Genomic DNA, 21,581 nt, shown 5'->3' with positions numbered 1-21,581 from the left:
CCCACCCCAAAGTCCATATACCACCACCCAGCTCTGAAGGCAGAGCAGAGAGCAACAAGAGTTGGCTGGGTGCCCAGCTCTGAAGGCAGTGCCATGCCAGCAGCAGCAAAGAAGTAAGAGTGGCAATGTGAAAAGTGATATTTGTCAATAACACTTTTCACAGAAGACTTAGCACCCCATTGCCACCCTTATTTCTGCGCTGCTGCTGCTGCACCCTAGGGCTGACAGACAGAGCTCCGCTGCCTCCCGGTGATGGATTGTGGGGGTGGGGAGGAGAGAAGAGCCTGAGCCTGAGCTGCCTCCTGATGAGCGAAGGGTGGGGAAGGGGAGAAGAGGTGAGGGATTGGGTAGGGGAAGACAGTTCAAGTCGGGGGCGGGGGGGGCGCCTTTGGCTGTCCCCTTTACCTCTGCCTCCCAGGTGTGCACAGCCCTTCTGCATAAGCCCTAACCACCGGTGCTGACAGCCAGAGCTCTCTTCTTCTTCTTCTTCTTCTTTTTTTTTAAAGGAATACAGCTCACACCTCCCTTGACACATTCCTACGCCTCCCATGGGAGGCACGCCCAATAATTTGAAAACTGCTCCTTTAGGCTAAATATTGCTTGCCTTATTTACTCCTGTTTGAAGTAATTTTGCCCATAGAAAAAGGGAATAATAGAAAAGAATATCACCTTTGGGTTTGTAATTGGAAGAGAGATGAAATAGTTTGGCTGATCTTGCTTTTTCTTCTTTGTTTGATCGTCTTCTTCAGTCTTCTTTCTAGTAGTTCTTTTTCTCCTCTTTTTAAAATACATTTCAAATGTACTAGTAACTGGGGGAAGAGGGGGAGAAGGCAAAACATTTATTTACAGATTAATAAAAAACCATACACAATAGGAAATACTACACCAATGTGAGTTGGTCTTGAGCCAGCAACATAAAGGTAAAAGGCACTATATCCCATTAAAAGGCCCTCATTCTTACTAAGTTTTCAAAAATAATATACCAATATAGCAGGGGTGGGCAAACTTTGTGGCCCGAGGGCCACATCTAGGTGGGGAAATTGCATGCAGGGCCATGAATGTAGGGCTGGGGCAGGGGGTTGGAGTACAGGAGGGAGGGCAGGGTGGGGGAGGGGGTGCGGTGTGGAGGAAGGGGCTCAGGGCAAGGTGTTGGGGTGGAGGAATGGTGTGTGGTGTACAAGGGGGCTCAGGGAAGAGGGTTGGGGTGCCGGAGGGGGTGTGGAGTGTGGGAGGGGGCTCAGGGCAGGGGGTTGGAGTGCAGGGTGCGGTGGGGGCTTAGGGCAGGGGTTTGGGGTGCAGGAGGGATACGGGGTGCAGCAGAGGGCTCAGGACAGGGGGTTGGGGTGCGGGCTCCAGCCTGGCACCACTTACCTGAAGAGGCTCCGGGGTGGCAATGGCACGCACCGGGACCAAGGCAGGCTCCCTGCCTGCGATCGGCACTATGTCCCTGCAGCCCCTGTGGGAGAGGGGACAGAGGGCTCCATGTGCTGCCCTTGCCTGCGGGTACCTCCCCCGAAGCTCCCACTGGCCGCGGTTCCCTGCATGGGCCAACTATCAGATAAGAGCCTAAATGTTTGATCTACATATGTTTAAACCAGTGTTGTTGTTTTTTAAATATACTTACTGCCAAATTCATCTTTAGTATCTGTACTGGCAAATGGCATTTCTGCCATTGAACAATCCATGGAGTCAGGAGGAGTTTGTGACCCTTTTCTTCTTTTTGTTCTTTTCTGTTTCTTTGGAATGACTTTTTTCCCCTGCACATTTTCCAGCCCATCTGGAATATATTTAAAATAACACATTTAGTCTTAGATTTCTAATTTGAGACTATATATACAGTCTGTATTACTCTATCAGTAAGACCAAATTGCTCTTTCCCATTTTTTTCCTGCTTCAACGTATCAGTAAATGTGCTTAATCAAAGTTGGACCTCAATCCTGACCTTACATTACATTGGAGTAAAGGAGTGTATCAGTCCATTTAGCCACATGTGCTGGCTCCATATCATCTTGTCCAGTCCTAAGGAAAGGCAGACAGATGTAGAAGGGATCACTACAGGCTCATCTAGACTGGGAAAATGAGTGATGCTCAAAAACATGTTGTTTAACGTCTCTGTAAAAATTAACATGTTTTTAAACATTACTTAGTACCGAGTGTTAAAGTCAATGATGTTTAGAAACATGTGAGCTGGTCATGGTTAACAGGTTAAGTATCTCTCCATTGATCCTGGTCCCTCTTTTAAGACTGCAGTAACGTCTGTGGAGCCATCATTAGGTGGAATTCTGAGGTGACAATGTGCTCCTGTGATGGAGTGTCCAACTCACACAACGCCTGACGGGGTAAATTAGGCCAATTAAACTATAGGCTGCACCCAGAGGAAAGCCAGGGTGTGCTAAGACCTGACTGCTGATCAAGTCCGGCTGGGGGGAGCTGGGCCATCCCAACAGAAAGGCGCTGTCAAGAAATAGTCTGCAATTACTCCATGGGAGAGGGGAGGCATGTTTGGGAGTTACAGTACCAAACTGCTCCTTGGGAGGAGTGTGTTTGGGCTGATAAACCTAGAGAGGGGGGAAGTCAGAATGTAGAGCTGAGAAGTAGGAAGGAGTCCAGGGCAAGAGTACCATAGTCTGGAATAAAGCAGGCTATTGTCGTTACAGATGCTGGACTGGAACCTGGAGTAGAGGGTGGGCCTGGATTTCCCTACCAGCCACAGGAGGAGTGGTGTAGTCAGGGCAGAAAAGGGAATACTGCCATTTTTGTATGGAGGGTCTTTGATACCTTGGAGGGCTGAGTCATGAAGAAGGACCACCCTGAGTCCCAGAGAAAGAAAAAGACAACGGGGTGAGGAACCAACAGAAGGGGGCATCAAACCTAGAATCATCTAATCCCCAAAGGAACCAGGAGGGGGTGCTCCAGCGGTGAGTGGACCCCATGATACCTCTCTAATACCACTCCATTTCACTGAAGGGTGTTTCTTCAGTCCACTGATCCAACCCCCTCACCCAAAAATAACTCAGGGGAGGCAGATTGCCACTTTAAGCCACTGGGTAAAAATTCCTCCTTAAAATTCCCCCTTGTGAGTTTCTCTTGAATTCAGTGGGACTACTACTGTCAGTAAAGTTAAGCACGTGAGCATCTGCAGCACTGGGGCCTTGGTATATAACCCAATCCAAATGATCAGGCTGTACAAAAGGTTCATTACTCTTCTCAAATATGAAAAGCTGATTGGTGGGTAAACCTTAATATTTAGCAACTGATATGTACCTTTGCAATCCACTTTTTTATATAAGAGAAATAGTGATCAGTTGGTTGGTTGGTTCTTCTCTCATTCAGGAAGAGAACAGTTAAAGGTTCCCAGGAATAGTGGCGTATCCTTACTAGTCACAACTGTAACTTTGTTTTTTCCACACTCACAGGAAAGTAGTTATGTTTTGTTTGTATTTCAATATATTTGTGAGGTTGTGACTTATGTTCAAGAAAACTTTTTTTACTTTGAAATACAGAACTGCCAAAGTTTTGGGCAATTCCCAGACACTTTATGCAAAATATTAAGTAAATATGTTGCATATTTTAATTCATTTGCATATAATCATAAACCCTTGCTATAAACAAAGTGGGTTTAGTGCTCATATACCTCTGCTGTCTGCTGCCCTACTCATCTATAGGGCAACAACAAGGAAGGTTACCCTATCACCATAGCTCAGTCTGATCTGGGGTGATTTCTAGAGACAAGAGGGCTAAGTCAGTCTCCAAGGCCCATACTGAGTCTGCCAATTAGTGCAAAGCATGGTAGTGATGACTTTATGATGCAGGAGCTGGAACTGACACTCACTAAACCCAACTCATAGAGGCCACCAAACATCCATTATTAGACATGAACAATCTTTATTTAATACCTGCTGAGTTGGATGGAGTCATACTTGTGACCTACAGGGACAAAAAGACTCTGAAGATCATTAAAAATGTCACAAGGCATCTAATCCCCTGATAAGGGTTAACGTTACATCTTCAGCAAGAGTTAAGTTCATCTTCTAGAAAGGTAAAAAATTTTTAAAATCAAATTGTTACTTTTTTGGAACTTACATAGGCATGGTGTTGCCAGCTCTTTTGATTTTATTATGAATCTTATAATTGGTTTTTCTTAAAGCTCCAGCTTCTGGAGTCAAGTGATTACATGAGGATCTCAGCTTTCCTTTTTAAACAAGCAAGTCACTAGCCTTCACTGTTATAGAGGTTGCTGAGAAACACCTGGACCAAATTTCCAGGGTTATCCTAATGGCTCAAACAAGAAGGCAAATAAAAAGAATTCTCAAAATATATATTTTTAAAATGTTCTGATTTATAGCCAATCTCAAGACTTGAGGGGTCAGACTCATTATTTTCGAATACAAATGGTTAGCAATATTGCAGGCAGGATCTTCCTCTCTCTGTGCACACACACACACCCAACACCATCCACACACTGCTCTGTTTTCTTCAAAAAAATGTCATAATATGTGCCCCCTACCCTGTTCTTAAAGGGAAAACACCCCTTAACCAAAGTACAAAGACTAAAAATAAAACAAATATCCAACTTCACCTCAATGTGACTTGCAATATGAAATATTCATCTATTCTAGGATCTGCACACTAACTTGCCTATATTTTTTCCTACATGGGTCATAAACGAGAACTGAATCCATAGCCCTCCGACAGACACCACAGATGTCTACCACTTTCGCTACAGGAACGACTACATGAGATGTGCTGTTATCCTCTGTGACGAGCATCCCAGAGAGAGAGAAAACACACTGTTTAATAACTGGGTTACATAACTGTGAACTAGCAATTGTTGGGCATGAGGATTCTATTCCTGGCTCTATGAGTAGAGAACGGTCTATAGGTTAAAGACATCATAGTGACTCCCCTGTTTGAGTAACCTGCAGTGACTAAACCTGGGATTGCTAATTCTAAAAACCTGAGCTTCTATCATTTGGGTTAAAGATCACTGTATATAGCAGTGAGGCAGCAGTAGACTCATAAATCTCTCTGGTCTAGTTACTAAAGCAGGATAAAGATCGACACTGCATAATTTGGCCCATTACATCTGAAAGGCAGCATCGCAAGATTGGTGAAACTTGGGACTGTTTGTACTAGCATTGCCTACAGTGCCTTATCCAACCTCTCTCATCTGTAAAATGGGTAAATGATTGCCTCACCTGAGGTAGAGGTCAGAGGCCTGGGTTAATAAAAATTGGGAAGTGCACAGAAGTATTAAGAATAGTCAGCAGAAGTGCTAAAATTAGAACCCATGGTGTCTTGTATAGCACCTTCCTCTATTAAATAATCTGTGGGGAAAGGGTTTCTTTCTGAAATGTCTGACATTTTCCTATTTGTGCAGAAACATGTGACAGACTTTGAAAATGCATAAGTGTCACATGAAATACATGAGCTATGGCAAGTCTCTTTGAAGTTAACAGGTCATTCAAATATAATTAATAAGCAACAGGACAATTTAAAATTTCCTAAAAATTGTCAATCAATCACTACAGTATTTCCATCTACTAAGAGTTTTGAAAGCTGTAGATAGGGAGCCAACATAAATCACAATTCACTTGTCTCCACTCAATATACTTTGATTTTCATTTAAGAGAGATAAGTTCAGTTTCTAAGCTTCTTTGTGAACTACAGGTGGCAGGATATCAAGCCAACACGATAATGAAAGGGTCAGCCTAACCAATGATTCATTCAAAATGTTTTTTCTAAACTTACTAATTATGCAACATAAATTTATCCACAAGTCATCTTTTCCTACGTTTGCTTCAGACTCTTTCATTTTATTCTGACATTATACATATTCAATTATATCTTCTAAAAAATGTCAAGCTGAAACCTCCTTTTGCATCTCTCAACAACTGTGCACAAAAGCAAGCATCCAGCAGTATTCTCCTAGTAAAACTCCACATTACAATGGTGTTAGTGTACTGGAAAATAAACTTATGTCAGAATTGCAGTTTATCACAGGACACCTCATTACCACAGACAAGCACATTTTCAAAGCTCCACTGGTAACTAATGCAGATATTCCAAATCTAACCCCAGGGGAAAATTTGGCAGTAAACATCCACATTATGTTCTTGTGGCATGCAAAGCAACCACTGATTTGACAAATGTAGTGTAACAAACCTGATCTGTGTTGTTAGGACCCTGTAGACTGTTTCTTGGATACCACATCCCTAGTGCTAGGGAAGACAAGACAACCGATTAAGTACTAATTGGCTTCAGCATAAAGTGGGGGAGGGGAAAATCACAAAGTAAACTGTGATCTGAGTACTGAGGCTACCCAGGAGCTGTTCCAGTTACTGAATTGGATATTAAATGACGAAAAAGAAAAAGACCTGAAGAAGAGTCCTGGGTAAGCACAAAAGTTTGTCCCCCTCACCACTGGTTGTCCAATAAAAGATTACCTCACCCACTTCCTCTCTTTCAAACGAAATAAGGTATTTAGGAGGGTTGCCTGCTCGCTTAGTGGACACTAAGAAGCAGAGATACAAAAATTTTTCTGTGAGCACTCTTTGAACAGTATTCTATTTATTATTATTTAACTTAGACTGTGGTAGCTTCAGAGGCCAATCAAGCTGGGGCCAATTGCACTAAGTGTACAAACCTATGCAAAATGACAATCCCTGCCTCAAGGAGATTACAACCTAAAGGACAAGACATAACCAATGAAGGAAACAAAGAAGCAGGTCAAAGTGTTGAAGAGGGAGATGGGCTAACAAAAATAACAGGATATGTGCAATTATTAGACAATTGAGACCAATAATTGTATTTAATTTGAAATAGCGAAAGCTAAAGGAATTCCCTTAAGGACGATCTATGAGGCTGGTGTATTTTTATTGGCTCTAGGAACTGGTTGGGTGTATGCATGTGACCTTTTTTCTACCTATCCTTCACAAACTAAGAATATGTTTGGACTAGACTCCATTGTGATAGTAGATGTTTTAGTCTTACTTTATATTAAAGCAGGGGTCTCAAACTCAATTTACCTTAGGGCCAGTACCAGTCCTCAAATCGTCCAAGCGGGCCAATGTCACTCATGCTGCCCAGAACCCGCCCCCCAAAACTCCGCCCCCTACCTGCCTAAGGCTCTGGGAGTTTGGGTTGGGGAGGAGGTCTGGGGTAGGGGATTGGGGTCAGGCTCTGGGCGGGAGTTTGGGTGCAGAAGGGGTGAGAGGTTGGGCTCTGGGAGGAAGTTTGGGGGTTGGGGGGTGTGGGGAGGGGGTGCAGGCTCTAGGACGGAGTTTTGGGGCAGGAGGAGGTATGTGGGGAGGGGGTGGGGTGCGGTCCTTACCTGGGACTCCAAGGAGAGGCAGGCGGGGGAGCTCCATGCGCTGCTGCCTCCAGGCACTGCCCCCCCAGCGTCCCATTGGCCGCAGGTGTGCTTGGGGCGGGGCCAGCGCAGAGGCACAGCCCCGCCCCGCTCCTGGGCCGCAGGGAGGGGCCGGCAGCCACTGGAGCGAGCAGGCAGATGCGGCTTAGCTCCACTGCCGGGGCCCCTGGCAGGGGAGCGCCCAGGGGCAGCAGGTGGGGCCAGCGGAGAGACCCAGCCCCAAAACTGCTGGAGCCCCGCAGGCTACACTGGGGAAGCTCGCAGGCTGCAGATGGCCCACGGGTCTGGAGTTTGAGACCCCTGTATTAAAGCACGTTGCATAAGGTTCCTGCACCAGATTTCTCATTTACAGATGTATAATCAAAAATTGTCTCCTTATGTAACTAACTAGAAGAAGTAATATGTTCTTTGTGGCTTTTTATAATCCTTTTATTTTTATTGTCTTCTTTTCCTCTGCTTTTCATTTGTAAACCCTATATGTGAGATGCTAGATGATCAGACAATTTTAGTCATGTGTAAATAACAATGACAACTACATGTTATGGATGAAAGCCACTGTCAAGGTATACAGGCTTTGTTTAGTCTGACTTTAAAAATGCTTCCACTCACTTCAATCCTTTAAAATGTGAATCCTATATAGAAGTCCACATTTCCAGTTAAGCATCCAGAAGATAACTTGATTTGGGTTTCTTAGATCCCAGGCCTGCAATCGAGGCCTATCACAAGCCCCACTGATTTGTGGGGCTCCATGTAAACATAGGGGTCTGTCCACTTGGAGTCAGTTGCAGGACTGAGGGCGGTATGCATGTTGGCATTTGTACAGTATGTTACTTCCTCCCTTTTCTCAGGCCGCTAAGAAAGCAGTGTATTGAAAAACAAATGCCACTCTGAAAAATTGCGCCTGTTTACAATAACAGATGGGCAGAGCAGAGGAACAACTAGTCTTGACAATATCCCTCTTTCAGTCACTGAGTGATGGATGTGCAATTGGCCTAAGTTGGCAAGCACCAAGAGTGTGCCTAAATCCTATAGGATGAGTTCCAAGTAAACAACTCCCTCCTTTTTCATTCACTGAAATGAGTTGGTCATTACTCAGAGAAAATATACTCTAAGCATTAAATCTAATGAAAGAGAAAAAGCTGTCTACTTTAGTTTTTAAAAGTCTTAAATTTAACAGTAGTTTAAACTGACATCTTGCTAGTCTGATATTTATGTAATAGAGAATACAGTATGAATGAATGCCTTGACTATCAAAGGCTGTTAGAAGTTCAAAAAGAAAAGGAATACTTGTGGCACCTTAGAGATGAACAAATATACTTGAGCATAAGGTTTCGTGAGCTACAGCTCACTTCATCGGATGCATGCAGTGGAAAATACAGTAGGGAGATTTTATATACACAGAGAACATGAAACAATGGGTTACCATACACACAGTAAGGAGAGTGATCAGGTAAGGTGAGCTATTACCAGCAGGAGAGGAAAAAAACCTTTTGTAGTGATAATCAAGGTGGGCCATTTGCAGCAGTTGACAAGAACGTGTGAGGAACAGTAGGGGGGATTTTATTTTTTTTAAATTCACTTTAGTTACCTTAGCCAGATCTTTATAATTTTAATATGAAACTGCAATACTCCCTCATTTTTATTCACTCTAATGGATAACTGACTCTCTTTCAGTTACCAGAGTGAAACTTTTATTGGGGAAGTATCAGTAAAATGGTAGTCCACTGACAGACATTCATAGTTAAGGAGATGGTGAAACTGATGGCTATTACTACTTTGAAAACTTTTGTGTGTGTGTGTATATATATATATATATACACACACACACAATTTGTGTGTGATAGCATTCCTCATAGGCACGGGGAGTTGGGGGGTATTGCAGCAGGGTCCTGGTCCCATGCCCAGGAGTCCCGGCTGCTGGCCCCACGCCTCTGCTTCAGGCCCTGCACACAGCCCGGCCCTGCGCCTACACTTCTTGCTCCCAATGCTGCCACCAGTCCCATTCCTGAGGGTCCTGGCTGCCGGCCCCATGCCTCCGCTTCTGGCCCTGCATGCGGCTGCCAGCCCCGCGCCTGAGGGTCCCAGCTGCCGGCCCCGTGCTCACCCCCAGCTGTGGCCACAGCCTTGGCCCCTTACCCTGTCCGAGTCCCCCTCCTCCCAGAGATGTGGCCTTGCTCCCGGCCCCAGCTCTGGGATTGGGGAGCACAGAGGGGCTAAGAGGGCTGGCTTTCAGCATGCCCACTATTAAAAATGTTCCAGTGCCACTGGCATTCCTTTAAATAGGCTGCAATTCTCTCATTCTCATTTTACCTCTCAACTGAAGTCTGATTATGATAGGTCAAAAGTTAGGGATGCAAATGGAACTACCTTCTTAAGCACAAATCACCTTTTTCATAACCTATTTGTGACTCGGCACGTCTCATCCAAATTTTCTAGTATAAAAATGAGAGCATCTTTCAGTAGGGGAAAGCAGCATATCTGAATTTAAAATAGGAAAGAGTTAAGAGTTCTGATCCCTACAATCATCTAAAATACACTTTGTGATTTAACAAAAGGAATATAAGAAGAGGGGGATAGCTCTTATCTATTTAAATATATCTGACTGCATTCCTCTTCCCCTCCCTTTCAAGGTGAGACCTGCCCCAAAATACCCTATAGTCCAGTGGGTTGGGCACCTTCCTGGGTGGAGGGGAGAGAACAGAGCTCAAGTTCCTGCTCAACTTCAGGCAGAAGCGGGAATTGAATTGTGGTCTCACATATCCTGGGTGAGTGCTCTCAACACTTGGACAAAGGTAATCAGGGGGAGGGGGGAGGGGTTGCACCACTTCCTCCACTGGTGTTTCAAGCGGGGCCTGATCTGGTTGGTGTTCTCAAAAGCTGCCTACCATATTGGGCATCAAGGTAAGATAGGCAGGGGAACACCTAGTTTAAGGATTCTGCCAGGACTTAGGCATGAGCTAGGTGCCCAGGTGTCAGGACTGAAGCACTTGTGTGCATACTCACTGGCAGATTTTTAGCTGCCTTTTGAGACTTTACCAGTGGAAATTTCAGCACCTAAGGACTTTGGATGCTGTGTTTGGTGGCAGCTGAACAAGGATTTTGAGGATCTAAATAAGGGGTCTCAAACTCCCAGCCCGCGAGCCTCCCCAATGTGGCCCGTGGGGCTCCGGCAGTTTTGGGGCCGGGTCTCTCCCTTGGCCCCACCTGCTGCCACCAGGCGCCCGGCAGCACAGTGGAGCTGAGGGGCGTCTGCCTGCTTGCTCCAGTGGCTGCCGGCCCCTCCCTGAAGCCCAAAGAGGGGCGGGGCTGTGCCTCCATGCGCTGCCAGCGCCCCTGCGGCCAATGGGACGCTGCGGGGGCAGTGCCTGGGGGCAGCAGTGCACGGAGCCCCCCCGACCCAACCTGCCTTGGAGCCCCAGGTAAGCGCTGCACCCTCGACCCCCTCCCCGAGCCTGCACCCTCTCCCCTTACCCCACCAGCCCCCAAAATCCCTCCCAGAGCCCAACCTCTCACCCCTTCTGGACCCAAACTCCCTCCCAGAGTCTGCACCCCAATCCCCTACCCCAGACCTCCTCCCCCACCCAAACTCCCTCGCAGAGCCTTAGGCAGGTGGGGGGTGGAGTTTTGGGGGGCAGGTTCTGGGTGGCATCAGTGACATCATTGGCCCGCTTGGAGGATTTGAGTACTGGCACTGGCCCTAAGGTAAACTGAGTTTGAGAACCCGCTGATCTAAATGCTGGTGTTTAACTTGTCCCTTTCAAAGGAAAAGGAGGATGGAGGTGTATGTTAAAACTATACATAAGAGTTTAAGCATTTACAATTGGAAATGATTCTCTAACTATGGTTACTGTCCACACATTATTAACATTACTGTTAAACTGCAAAAGCTAGGAGTATTTTGCTTTGGCCATAAGATAGGCATAAAGAACAAGGATTACTTGTGGCACCTTAGACTAACAAATTTATTTGGGCATAAACTTTCGTGGGCGTTGGGCAACACCCATTTTTTCATGTTCTCTGTGTATATATATCTTCCTACTGTATTTTCCACTGCATGCAACCGATGAAGTGGGTTTTAGCCCATGAAAGCTTATGCCCAAATAAATCTGTTAGTCTCTAAGGTGCCACAAGGGCTCCTTGTTCTTTTTGCTGATACAGACTAACACGGCTACCACTCTGAAATCTGTCACCAAGAAAGGCATAGGGTTTCCATTGTTGTTCTGCAACTAGCTGGTAACACTACTTTTGCAGTGTAGCTAGGACCCTAACTATGCCTCTGTATAATTAGTACAGATGATCTTCCTTTCTCTCAGGTTGCCTGCGTGAAAGAATATACCAAAGTTCATATGCCCCATGTTGATGCTGCCACTCTGTGCAAATGTCCTCTGCACACTCTCTTCTTTACTAAGATACTCTAGGAGGGGATACCTGCTCAGATTTTCCTAGACTGGTCTGACACCCTGGCTGCCTGAGTTGGTAGATGTTGATGCACCTAAAATATCTCAAACAACTTGATATTAAAAGCTGCTATGTGGACACAACCCTGTCTGTTGTAGTCAGTTAAATGAGTCATACACTAACGACAAAAACAGGGCTGTACTGATACCGTCTACGCAACCTTAGTCTCTTCCTACCCTCAAAGACAGGAAGGAGAGTGGATGTTGCTCCACATGTTGCACTTTCTTCCTCCCTCCTGCTTTACAGGGAGGATGGTGTTGTGTTTATGGCTCGGAACTGGGACTCGGGGGAGGTGGGCTCACTCATTGCTCTGTCATCGCCTTCTGGGAATTACCTCACCTCACTTAAATCTCTTGTCAGTTCCCCCTCTGCAAACAGAGGGCTAAAAGTTTCTTTGGCTCTTGCCTATTTACAGTGTGAGCTCCTTGGAGTGGAGACTATTACTACAGTACCCCAGCTCGGGCAAAAGGACTTGGCAGCGCCTTGACTCCTCCCTTCCCTCGGTGCAGGTACAAAAGGGGGTTTCCGGCTGCGCACAAGGTACCGGCCCATGTTAACTGGGACTGGTTCCAGGTGGGCCTGGGCCGGGACGCGGGAGCGAGGGCGGCACCGCCAGTGGTGGCGTGGCTGGAGCCAGCACAGCAGCGCTGGTGGCGGGACACACACACACACGCCCGCCCGCCCGCCTAGCACCGGCGGGGGGACGACGACAGGCGATGCTGAGAGGCGCGGCGGCCGGCTGGCCGCGGGGTGGGGCTGGTGCCTGCACTCGGCGGGCCGGGCTCGCAGCGGCGCGGTCTAGCCCCGCACTCGGCAGAGTTGGCTGCAAAGCAGGGGCCCGAGCTGGGGCGAGACCGGACCGGGGGCGGGGGTCAGAGCCCGGCTGCGCGCGGGACCCACCCCGGGGGGGCTCTGAGGCCCGGGCCGCCCGGCCGCCTTCTCACCATGTTCCAGGGACTCGCCGGCTCTGGGGGGTGGGTCCCCGGCGGCTGCCCCCGGCCCCTGCGCCTCCTCCGCGGCGGGTGAGGGCGGGGCGACGCCCCCGCACTGCGCCATGGAGCGCCCCGAACCCAGCCGCCAAGCGGCCGCCGCTGCCCGCCGCTCCCCCCAGCCAGCCGGTGGCGCCCTGTGTCCCGGGGCGGGGAGCTCGGCAGCCGTCGCCACTAGCCGGGCGTGGTGGAATCGGAGAGTCGACAGCAGCCTCCGCATGACTGGAGGGGGTGGGTAGGGGCGAGAGTCGTCCCACCGCTACGGGACGGGACAGGGGCCAAATTCAGTCACCGCGCTCCGGGGCGGAGGGGGCGAGCGCGCTTGGGAGAGAGAAGGGAAGGTGGCTCCCGGGGACTACGACTCCCAGCGTGCAGTGCTTGGGGACGCCGGGAGCGCTGCCCGCGCGCGTGTCGCGCGGGGATCGGTGCTCTCTGGTTCGGAGAAGTACGTGCCTGGCCCTGGCTCCGGCTCGCGCGCTGGGAGGGGCTGATCCCGCGGAGGGAGCTCGGGCGGAGTCCTGCCTCCGGCTGCGGCTGGTGGCGGCGGATCGGGGCCGCTTAGCCCCAGGCCTTAAGGGGCGGGGTCCCCTCTCCTGGCACGCGGGTAGAGTTTGGGCATCGCCAGCGCAGCGTGACCTGGGCTGCTGGCTCGGCCCTTGTGGCTTTCAGGGGGAGGCTGTTACCCGAGCGCACGGAGGCCAGTGCCCGTGACACCCATGCGCTCCAAGTGGCAGGGGTCTGGAGTCCTGTCCCGGGGGAGGGGGTGAGCTCTGCCAGGGACCCCACTGAGTGGCTGGCTCCTGTCCCGCAGGGCTGGTCCAAATTCCTGCTCCGGGCAACGCGACCCACCGGGCGCATAGGGTGGCAGTTCCCCTCACAGAGGTTTGGCCTGGCCGCCCCTCCATCCGTAAATAAAGTGTCAGGTTGCACAAGAGTGTTTATTTGTTGTTTAGTTTCTCTGTGTGTTTGCTGTGAACTTAAACTCGTGGCCTCGCGCAAAACGTCATTATGAAAATTTCTGTTTGCACAATGGCGATTTGGAGCTTCAGCTAAACAAATTTTTCTAGAGCATAAATGTACTACCTAGAGTGCAACAGTCAGACAGGTGGATATTTAATGCGTTTCATAGTAGTTGTAGAACTACACCATATATATTTAGGAAAACTAATATTGGATCTTACAGATGCCCTCTGGGAATTGTGTCTGGGTTTCAAACTAACCCCTAGGAAGGGCCTGGGCTCCAGCTCCAACAGGAACGTTTACACTGCTATTTTTAGCTTTGTAGTGCACCCAAGTCAGTTGACACAGGCTCTGAAACTTGCTGTCACAGGGTGTGTGGGGGTTGTTTTGTTTTGTTGTTGCAGAGCAATTATACCCTTTATGGATACTAGCCAGGGGCAAAGCAAGTCAGCCTTGGGATTTTCATTACCATTTAAGTTTAGAGCGCAGCACACCCTTTGTTCAGATTTTGGTGGCACAGACTTCATTAAAAGAAGCCCAGCTTAACCTCAGAAAGGAGCAGTTGGGATGGAGAAAAGTCACCTCCCACAGAGTGAAAGTATGAGTTAAATTGTCAAGAAAAAGTAAGAACAAAGATGGCCACAGATGTGTTTTTTTCTGATGGAATGAAGAACAAAGCAAAGCTGACATTCTGGATTGGGGTGGGCAAACTTTTTGGCCTGAGGGCCACATTGGGGTTGCGAAACTGTATGGAGGGCCGGGTAGGCAAGGCTGTGCCTCCCCAAACAGCCTGGTCCCTGCCCCCTATCCTCCCCCTCCCACTTCCTGCCCCCGACTGCTCCCCTCAGAACTCCTGACCCATCCAACCCCCCCATGCTCCTTGTCCCCTGACTGCCCCACCCCCGGGATTCCACCCCCTGTCCAACCCCACCCTGTCCCTTGACTGTCCTGACCCCTATCCACACCCCTGTCCCCTGACACACACCCCCGAACCAGGAGGCAGGTGGGAGGGGGAACACACACATACATGGTTTAAAGAAAGATGGCTACACTTCAAAAGCAGCAAATGGGCAGTTTTGTAACCTTACCTAGTCTCAAAAAATGGCCGTTGCAAGTGCCATAACAAATTCTATTGTCAGTTGATAAATGTAACCGATACTTTAACCGATAATATTTCCCATGTAACATGTTTCCTTACCAGAATACATATAACAAAAATAATGTGTCAGAGTTAAAGTTGTGCTTTGATTGAAAAATGCATTTCTTTGTACTAGAGAAGAATAATGTAGTTTGTTTATCATGTGGACAATGTAAGAATTGTAGATTTCTTAATAAGTATTTTCTTGCTTTTATGTTCTTTGGTTTTGTATGTGATGGATAGCTTTGTTAGCTAAGAACAATTTATATAACTATCTAGTTTTTTAAATGAAGGGCGTTGTTTTGTTTGGGTAATTGTACTTCTACCCAGGCCTTTTTCGGATGTGTAATCTCTTTAGAGACATTTTAATTTGTTTGACATCCTTTACACACACAATGTACAGTACTATGTACACGAAAGGCAACAGATGTCTAACTTATGCTTCCAAAACACAGGATTTGGACGCCACTACAGGATCTCGCAGTGTTCTGCAAAATATGAGTACAAAGCAGGAAACTATTTTAAATGATTTAGAGAACTACATTTTTGTCTCTCTTGCTCTTGCCAAAGAAAACTTGTCTTTAAGCAAAAAGATTCACTTTCCAGAGAATACTGACAAATCTAGTCTGCAAAGCCAGGGTGTCATTGAACAGTTAAGTGTGGTAGAAAACTCTTGATACATTTTGGGACATGACACATCCTATACCGAAGGAAAAGTGTGTGCCTAATTTTTTTTAAAATGGTCTTTTTGGATCAAAGGGTGGGGAATTTGGATTTGATTGCTCCAGATTGTTGTGCAGTTTTATCTACTTTGATTTTCTGACCCAAATAGAGTTTTAAGAAAAATACAAGACTATAAAGTGTTTTATGTAGGAGAGAGAATCCATATAAGAGAATCCAGACTTAGCTTTAGAAAACCATTTTAATTTAAGCTTTGTGAATATTACCAGCATGATGTGGCATTCAAGCAGCTATTTCCTTTCCAGCTGAGGGGGACAGATCCTGTATTCTGTGTACAAGAAACACTTTAAGTGACTTCATTGGGAGACTTAGGCAAGTAAGGAATTCAGCACAGAGCCCAAAATTCAGTTATACCAGATGGGGAGGGGGAAGTACATAGTTACTGACTAGTCAAACATTTGTTAGTCTAAACTAATTGACAGAAATCTGGCTTCTTTAGAACCTCAGGTTTCCGAGTAACAGCCGTGTTAGTCTGTATTCGCAAAAAGAAAAGGAGTACTTGTGGCACCTTAGAGACTAACAAATTTATTTGAGCATGTGCTTTCGTGAGCTACAGCTCACTTCATTGGACGCATACTGTGGAAAATACAGAAGATGTTTTTATACACACAGACCATGAAACAATGGGTGTTTATCACTACAAAAGGTTTTCTCTCCCCCCACCCCACTCTCCTGCTGGTAATAGCTTATCTAAAGTGATCACTCTCCTTACAATGTGTATGATAATCAAGGTGGGCCATTTCCAGCACAAAAAACCAGTCAGAGAACACTTCAATCTCTCTGGTCACTCGATTTCTGATCTCAAAGTGACTATCCTTCAACAAAAAAACTTCGAAAACAGAATCCAACGAGAGACTGCTGAATTGGAATTAATTTGCAAATTGGATACAATTAACTTAGGCTTGAATAGAGACTGGGAGTGGCTAAGTCATTATGCAAGGTAACCTATTTCCCCTTGTTTATTCCCCCCCCCCTTTCCTCAGACGTTCTTGTTAAACCTTGGATTTGTGCTGGAAATGGCCCACCTTGATTATCATACACATTGTAAGGAGAATGATCACTTTAGATAAGCTATTACCAACAGGAGAGTGGGTTGGGGGGAGAGAAAACCTTTTGTAGTGATAAACACCCATTTTTTTTCATGGTCTGTGTGTATAAAAACATCTCCTGTATTTTCCACAGTATGCATCAGATGAAGTGAGCTGTAGCTCACGAAAGCATATGCTCAAATAAATTGGTTAGTCTTTAAGGTGCCACAAGTACTCCTTTTCTTTTTAGAACCTCAGCTTCTCAACTTCAGTTTTCCCTGTCTGTTGTGCTTCTTGCTTTCCCCTCCTTTCCTGTGTTAGCCTCTTCCTCCCCCAGAAAACCTGGTTACTGAACTAACATGATATTATTATTTATTAGGACTATCAAGTGATTAAAAAAATTAATCTCAATTGCATGATTAAAAAAATTAATCACGATTAATCGCACTGTTAAACAATAATAGAATACCATTTATTTAAATATTTTTGATGTTTTCTACATTTTCAAATATATTGATTTCAATTACAACACAGAATACAAAGTGTACAGTGCTCACTTTAGATTTTTATTACAAATATTTGTACTGTAAAAAACAAAAGAAATAGTATTTTTCAATTCACCTAATTGATGAATACAATACAAGTACTGCAGTGCAATATCTTTCTCATGAAAGATACAAATACAGAATTATGTATAAAAAATAACTACATTCAAAAATAATACAATGTAAAACTTTAGCGCCTACAAGTCCACTCAGTCCTTCTTCAGCCAATCGCTCAGACAAACAAGTTTGTTTACATTTGCAGAAAATAATGCTGCTCACTTCTTGTTTACAATGTCACCTGAAAGTGAGAACAGGCATTCTCATGGCACTGTTGTAGCCGGTGTCACAAGATATTTACATGCCAGATGCGCTAAAGATTCATGTGTCCCTTCACGCTTCGACCACCATTCCAGAGGACATACATCCATGCTGATGATGGGTTCTGCTCAGCAGTGCAAGTAAGCTGGTACGGTCTGGTATGCTGTATCAGTAAGCTATTTATAGCCACTATGGTGTAACGCCCTCAGCCCCTCCACAGAGCTACCTCGCAGGAGAACAGGGCTGAGGAACAGGGGGAGCTGGGAGCGTTACGGCAGCCAGAGGAGCTGCCGGTGTTCTTCTCCTTTTCCCTCTGTCCCTCCCATCAGGGAAAGGAGCAGAACCCCAGCCCCACCCCCTGCCCTTCCAGGCTCTGAACAGACGCAGCTCCGTGGAAGGGTAGGGGGCAGGACTGGGAGTTCTGCTCCTTTGCCTGCTGGGAAGAGCAGTGGGGAAAGGAGCAGAACCTCCAGCCCTAGCCCCTACACTTCTGCATCTCCTCCGGCTCCATACATTTTCATCATCTGAGTCAGATGCCACCAATAGAAGGTTTATTTTCTTTTTTGGTGATTCGGGTTCTGGGGCAGCGGGGCTTGGGTGGGCTCAGACTTTGGTCCCCACTTGTGGGATTGTGTAGCAATTTTTGTTGTCAGAAGGGGGTTGTGGTGCAATGAAGTCTGAGAACCCCTGGCTTAGGGGATCTTAAATTTGCTGCATGAAGGCTGGGAGGAATAGGATGCAAGTACCATCAAAATGACCCAGAATATTATCCATCTAAGGGAATGCCTTAAAAGGCTGAGTATATTTTCTAGGGAAAACCTAGGGAAGGTGCAATGAACACAAGAACAAGCCTATAACCAAGGGGCCCATCTGCGTATTTTCTAACCAGGAGACTGAGTCCTAGTATTATCATTAGGCGAATCTAAATTAATGGGCTGTTGGCAGAGTCCTTTTGAGGTAACTAGGCAAGTAAGACTGGTAGGTCATGAAATACGGTTACCAGGCGGAAGAAAAGAGACCATAATCTATCTTGTGAATCTTCTTAAGCCATGGAAAATGTCGGAAGTTTGCTGATAACTCCTTTCCCTGCAAGCCCCAAATTAGGACCTCACATCCACATTTGCTAGGGGTGACACTTGTGAGGGTAGGTGCTGCACTCTCTTAGACAAAGAGCACAACTCCCCCAAATGACTGAGAGATTCGCTCATCTGTTCTTCTCAATACTCAGAAAAACTCACTTAAGTCCACCACTACCTAGAAACAACACCTGGACAAAAAAGTTAGGGAGAATCCCTAACTCCTATTTTGAGACATAGTGTGGGACATAGTATGGAAGAAGTACAGGCAATGGTAAAAATGGGATTAATTGAAGAGTCCAAAAGTGAGTGGAGGAGCCCTATATTTCTGGTCCCCAAATCTGATAGTGGGATTCATTTTTGTATCCATTTCTGTAAAGTTAACACCAATTCAAAATTTGATGCTTATCGAATGCCACGGATAGATGAGCATAGATACGTTAGTACCATCAATCTCGCAAAGGGACATTGGCAAATCCCCTAATCCCTCTCATTGTGAGAGAAGGGCACCTTTTTGACCCCCATTTGGGCACTTTAAATTAAAGGCCATGCCATTTGAACTAGGAACTACATGGGGCCACAACAACTTTCAACAGCTCATGAATAAAGTTCTCAGCCCCCAAGATAAATATGCCATTGCCTACTTGGATGATATCCTCATCTATAGCTCCACATGGGAAGATCACTTATAACATATGAAGAGAGTATTAGGATTACTACAAGAAGCCAGTCTAACAGTGAACCTAACAAAATGTAAGTTAGCAATCATGGAGGTGACCTATCTAGGATATCATGTAGGAGATGGACTCTTGAAGCCAGTCATCAACAAAGCGCAGGCTTTAACCATATGTTCAGTCCCCCAGTCAAAAAGGCAAGTGAGGCGCTCCCTGAGCCTGTCTGGATATTACTGGAGATTTGTTCCTAACTTCCCTTCAATCGTGGCTCCCCTAACAGACCTTATAAAAGGCAGTAACTCCAGGAAGATCCGACGGGTTATAAACTGTGAGAACACTTTTAACACTTTGACAATACATCTTTGTCAGGTGCTCGTCCTTTTCAATCCCAACTTTTCCCAAGATAATTTATATTGCATACGGACGCCTCAAATGTCTGCCTAGGTGCTGTGCTTTCACACAGCACCTACATTTAAGTTCTACATTTAAGTAGAAAATTGTTCCCCAGGGAGAGTGCCTATTTGATTACTGAGAAAGAGGCACTGGCAATTAAATGATCCACAGTGTCTCTCAGGTACTACCTGTTCTGCAATTGCTTCTCGTTGATCATCGATCCTGCTCCCTTATGTAGGTGGAATATCATGAAGGACATAAACCCCTGTATGATGTAGGGGTACCTGGCATTCCAATCATATAGGTCCAAAGTACAACATCACTGGGGGAAAGGTCATGCCAATGCTGATTTTTTTTTCTTTCCCTAAGGGAAATTGGCGATATGGACACACACAACCAGGAGCCCATTACCATCTTGAAGGGTGGGGTACATGATGGGGCACACCCGCATTCCAATCCGGAGAAGGCTAATGAGCTCCTCTGAGCTCAAATACTACCAAATAGGCACACCTGTAGAGCCTGGTACAGCTGGCGGAAGCAAGCTTAAAAGGGAGAAGCTTGTCACAGGAAAGGGCAGCAACCTGCTGGAAAGTGGCTGTGCTTCAGAAATAGCTGACTGGCTACAGAGCAACTGAGAGGGAGACCGATGACAAGTCTCTGCCACCCACAGGGCAAACCAGAACTTTATAAGGAAACTTGTGCATTGGATGCCACCGCTTAAACAAGAGACCCACACAGCAGAAAACCCAGAATGGCTGGAATAAAGTTCCCAAGCAGGAAAGAGAATCCCAATCTAGCAGAGAAAGGTATAACATGATCCAATGGCTGGAAGTTGAAGCTAGACAAATTCACACTGGAAATAACCCTAACCCTATCAGGTTCAAGCTGTTGGGACAGGAAAGCAACAAGGGACAATGTTAACCTCTGTGCATGCAATGATGTTAGTAGGGAAATGCCCTGTGCAATTTCAGCTGGATAGCGGGGCCTCTTCTTTGACAGGTATATTCTAATAATGTATAACAAGAGCATAATGCAGCCCAGAGGAAAATGTGACTTCAAAGTAACCAACCCCCAAAATAATACAAGACCAACTGAAGCTTGTGGTGGTGGATAGTAAGCACAACAGACTCCTATTGGGGAGTGCGCCATATAAACCAAGGATCTGACCAGCATGCAGCATCAGAATTGTATAGCTGCGGTGCAAGGAGCAAAAGGAGAGTCCCACAAACAATGGAGCCAATATTGAAAGCATAGAGAAGTGTTTTCAAAGATGATGAGTGCATCAAAGGAAAGCGGCAACTGGAAGTAGAGCCTACAGTGGAACCTGTGTGCTTACCATGAAGTAAAATTCCAGGGGTACTATGTAATCCAGTACACAAGGAGCTCAAAAGTTTGCAGAGCAGGCATATCATGGCTCCCGTAGAGGGCAGTACATCCTGGATAAGCAGAATGGTGGTGGTAAAGAGGTCATCAGGCAAATTACTCATCTGCAAAGACCCACAGCCACTGAACGAGTATTGAAAAAATGCCACTATCCACTGCCCACAACTGATGACATCTTATCAGAACTTTCCAAAGCCAGAATCTTTATGGTCTGTGATGTGAGGAACAGGTTTTGGCACATAAGCCTGGATAAAGAGTCCAGCATGCTGACACCTTTTGCAACACCGTTTGGTGACTACGGACAGCTGCATGTGCCAGTGGGCATAAGCCCAGCACCAGAAGTCTTCCAGAGAAGATTCACCCAAGCATCAGAAGGACTGCTTGGGATGGAAATAATTGCAGATAATATCTTCAGTGTAGGTGAAGGGAGCAATGATACAGAAGATGAATGAGACCATGACAGAAAATTACAAGCTTTTCCTCCGCAATACAAGAACATAAAACTA

The 21,581-nt window shown here is 46.3% G+C and overlaps 2 protein-coding genes across 11 annotated transcripts in view; one reads left to right on the top strand and one right to left on the bottom strand.

Moving 5' to 3' along the window:
- The window catches only part of AKAP7 (A-kinase anchoring protein 7), a 141,569-nt gene extending 127,948 nt beyond the window's left edge, over positions 1-13,621 (bottom strand). For 3 of the 10 annotated variants that reach the window (XR_005224701.2, XM_037894798.2, XM_037894802.2), the window contains exons 1-3: positions 12,775-13,616; positions 1,625-1,777; positions 670-809 (exon numbers count right to left, since the gene is read on the bottom strand). Coding sequence is in view for 9 of the 10 variants with exons in the window: in XM_037894798.2 (XP_037750726.1) it covers positions 670-809; positions 1,625-1,777; positions 12,775-13,039 (558 nt within the window). In the remaining variant the exon portion in view is untranslated. Of the gene's footprint in view, positions 1-669; positions 810-1,624; positions 1,778-3,634; positions 3,723-3,896; positions 3,934-12,774 lie in introns of those variants that run through there. The other 7 variants (XM_037894796.2, XM_037894800.2, XM_043542918.1 and 4 more) reach the window with 6 other exon arrangements.
- Positions 12,186-21,581, top strand: part of EPB41L2 (erythrocyte membrane protein band 4.1 like 2) — a 281,497-nt gene continuing 272,101 nt past the window's right edge. Inside the window, exon 1 of the mRNA XM_043542908.1 lies at positions 12,186-12,339. The gene's annotated coding sequence lies outside the window, so the exon portion shown is untranslated. The remainder of the gene's footprint in view (positions 12,340-21,581) is intronic.

This window comes from Chelonia mydas, chromosome 3 (genome assembly GCF_015237465.2).
Source record: "Chelonia mydas isolate rCheMyd1 chromosome 3, rCheMyd1.pri.v2, whole genome shotgun sequence".
Lineage (NCBI taxonomy): Eukaryota > Metazoa > Chordata > Testudines > Cheloniidae > Chelonia > Chelonia mydas.
The sequence above is the reverse complement of the archived record's forward strand: the minus strand, read 5'-3'. Positions and strand labels throughout refer to the sequence as shown.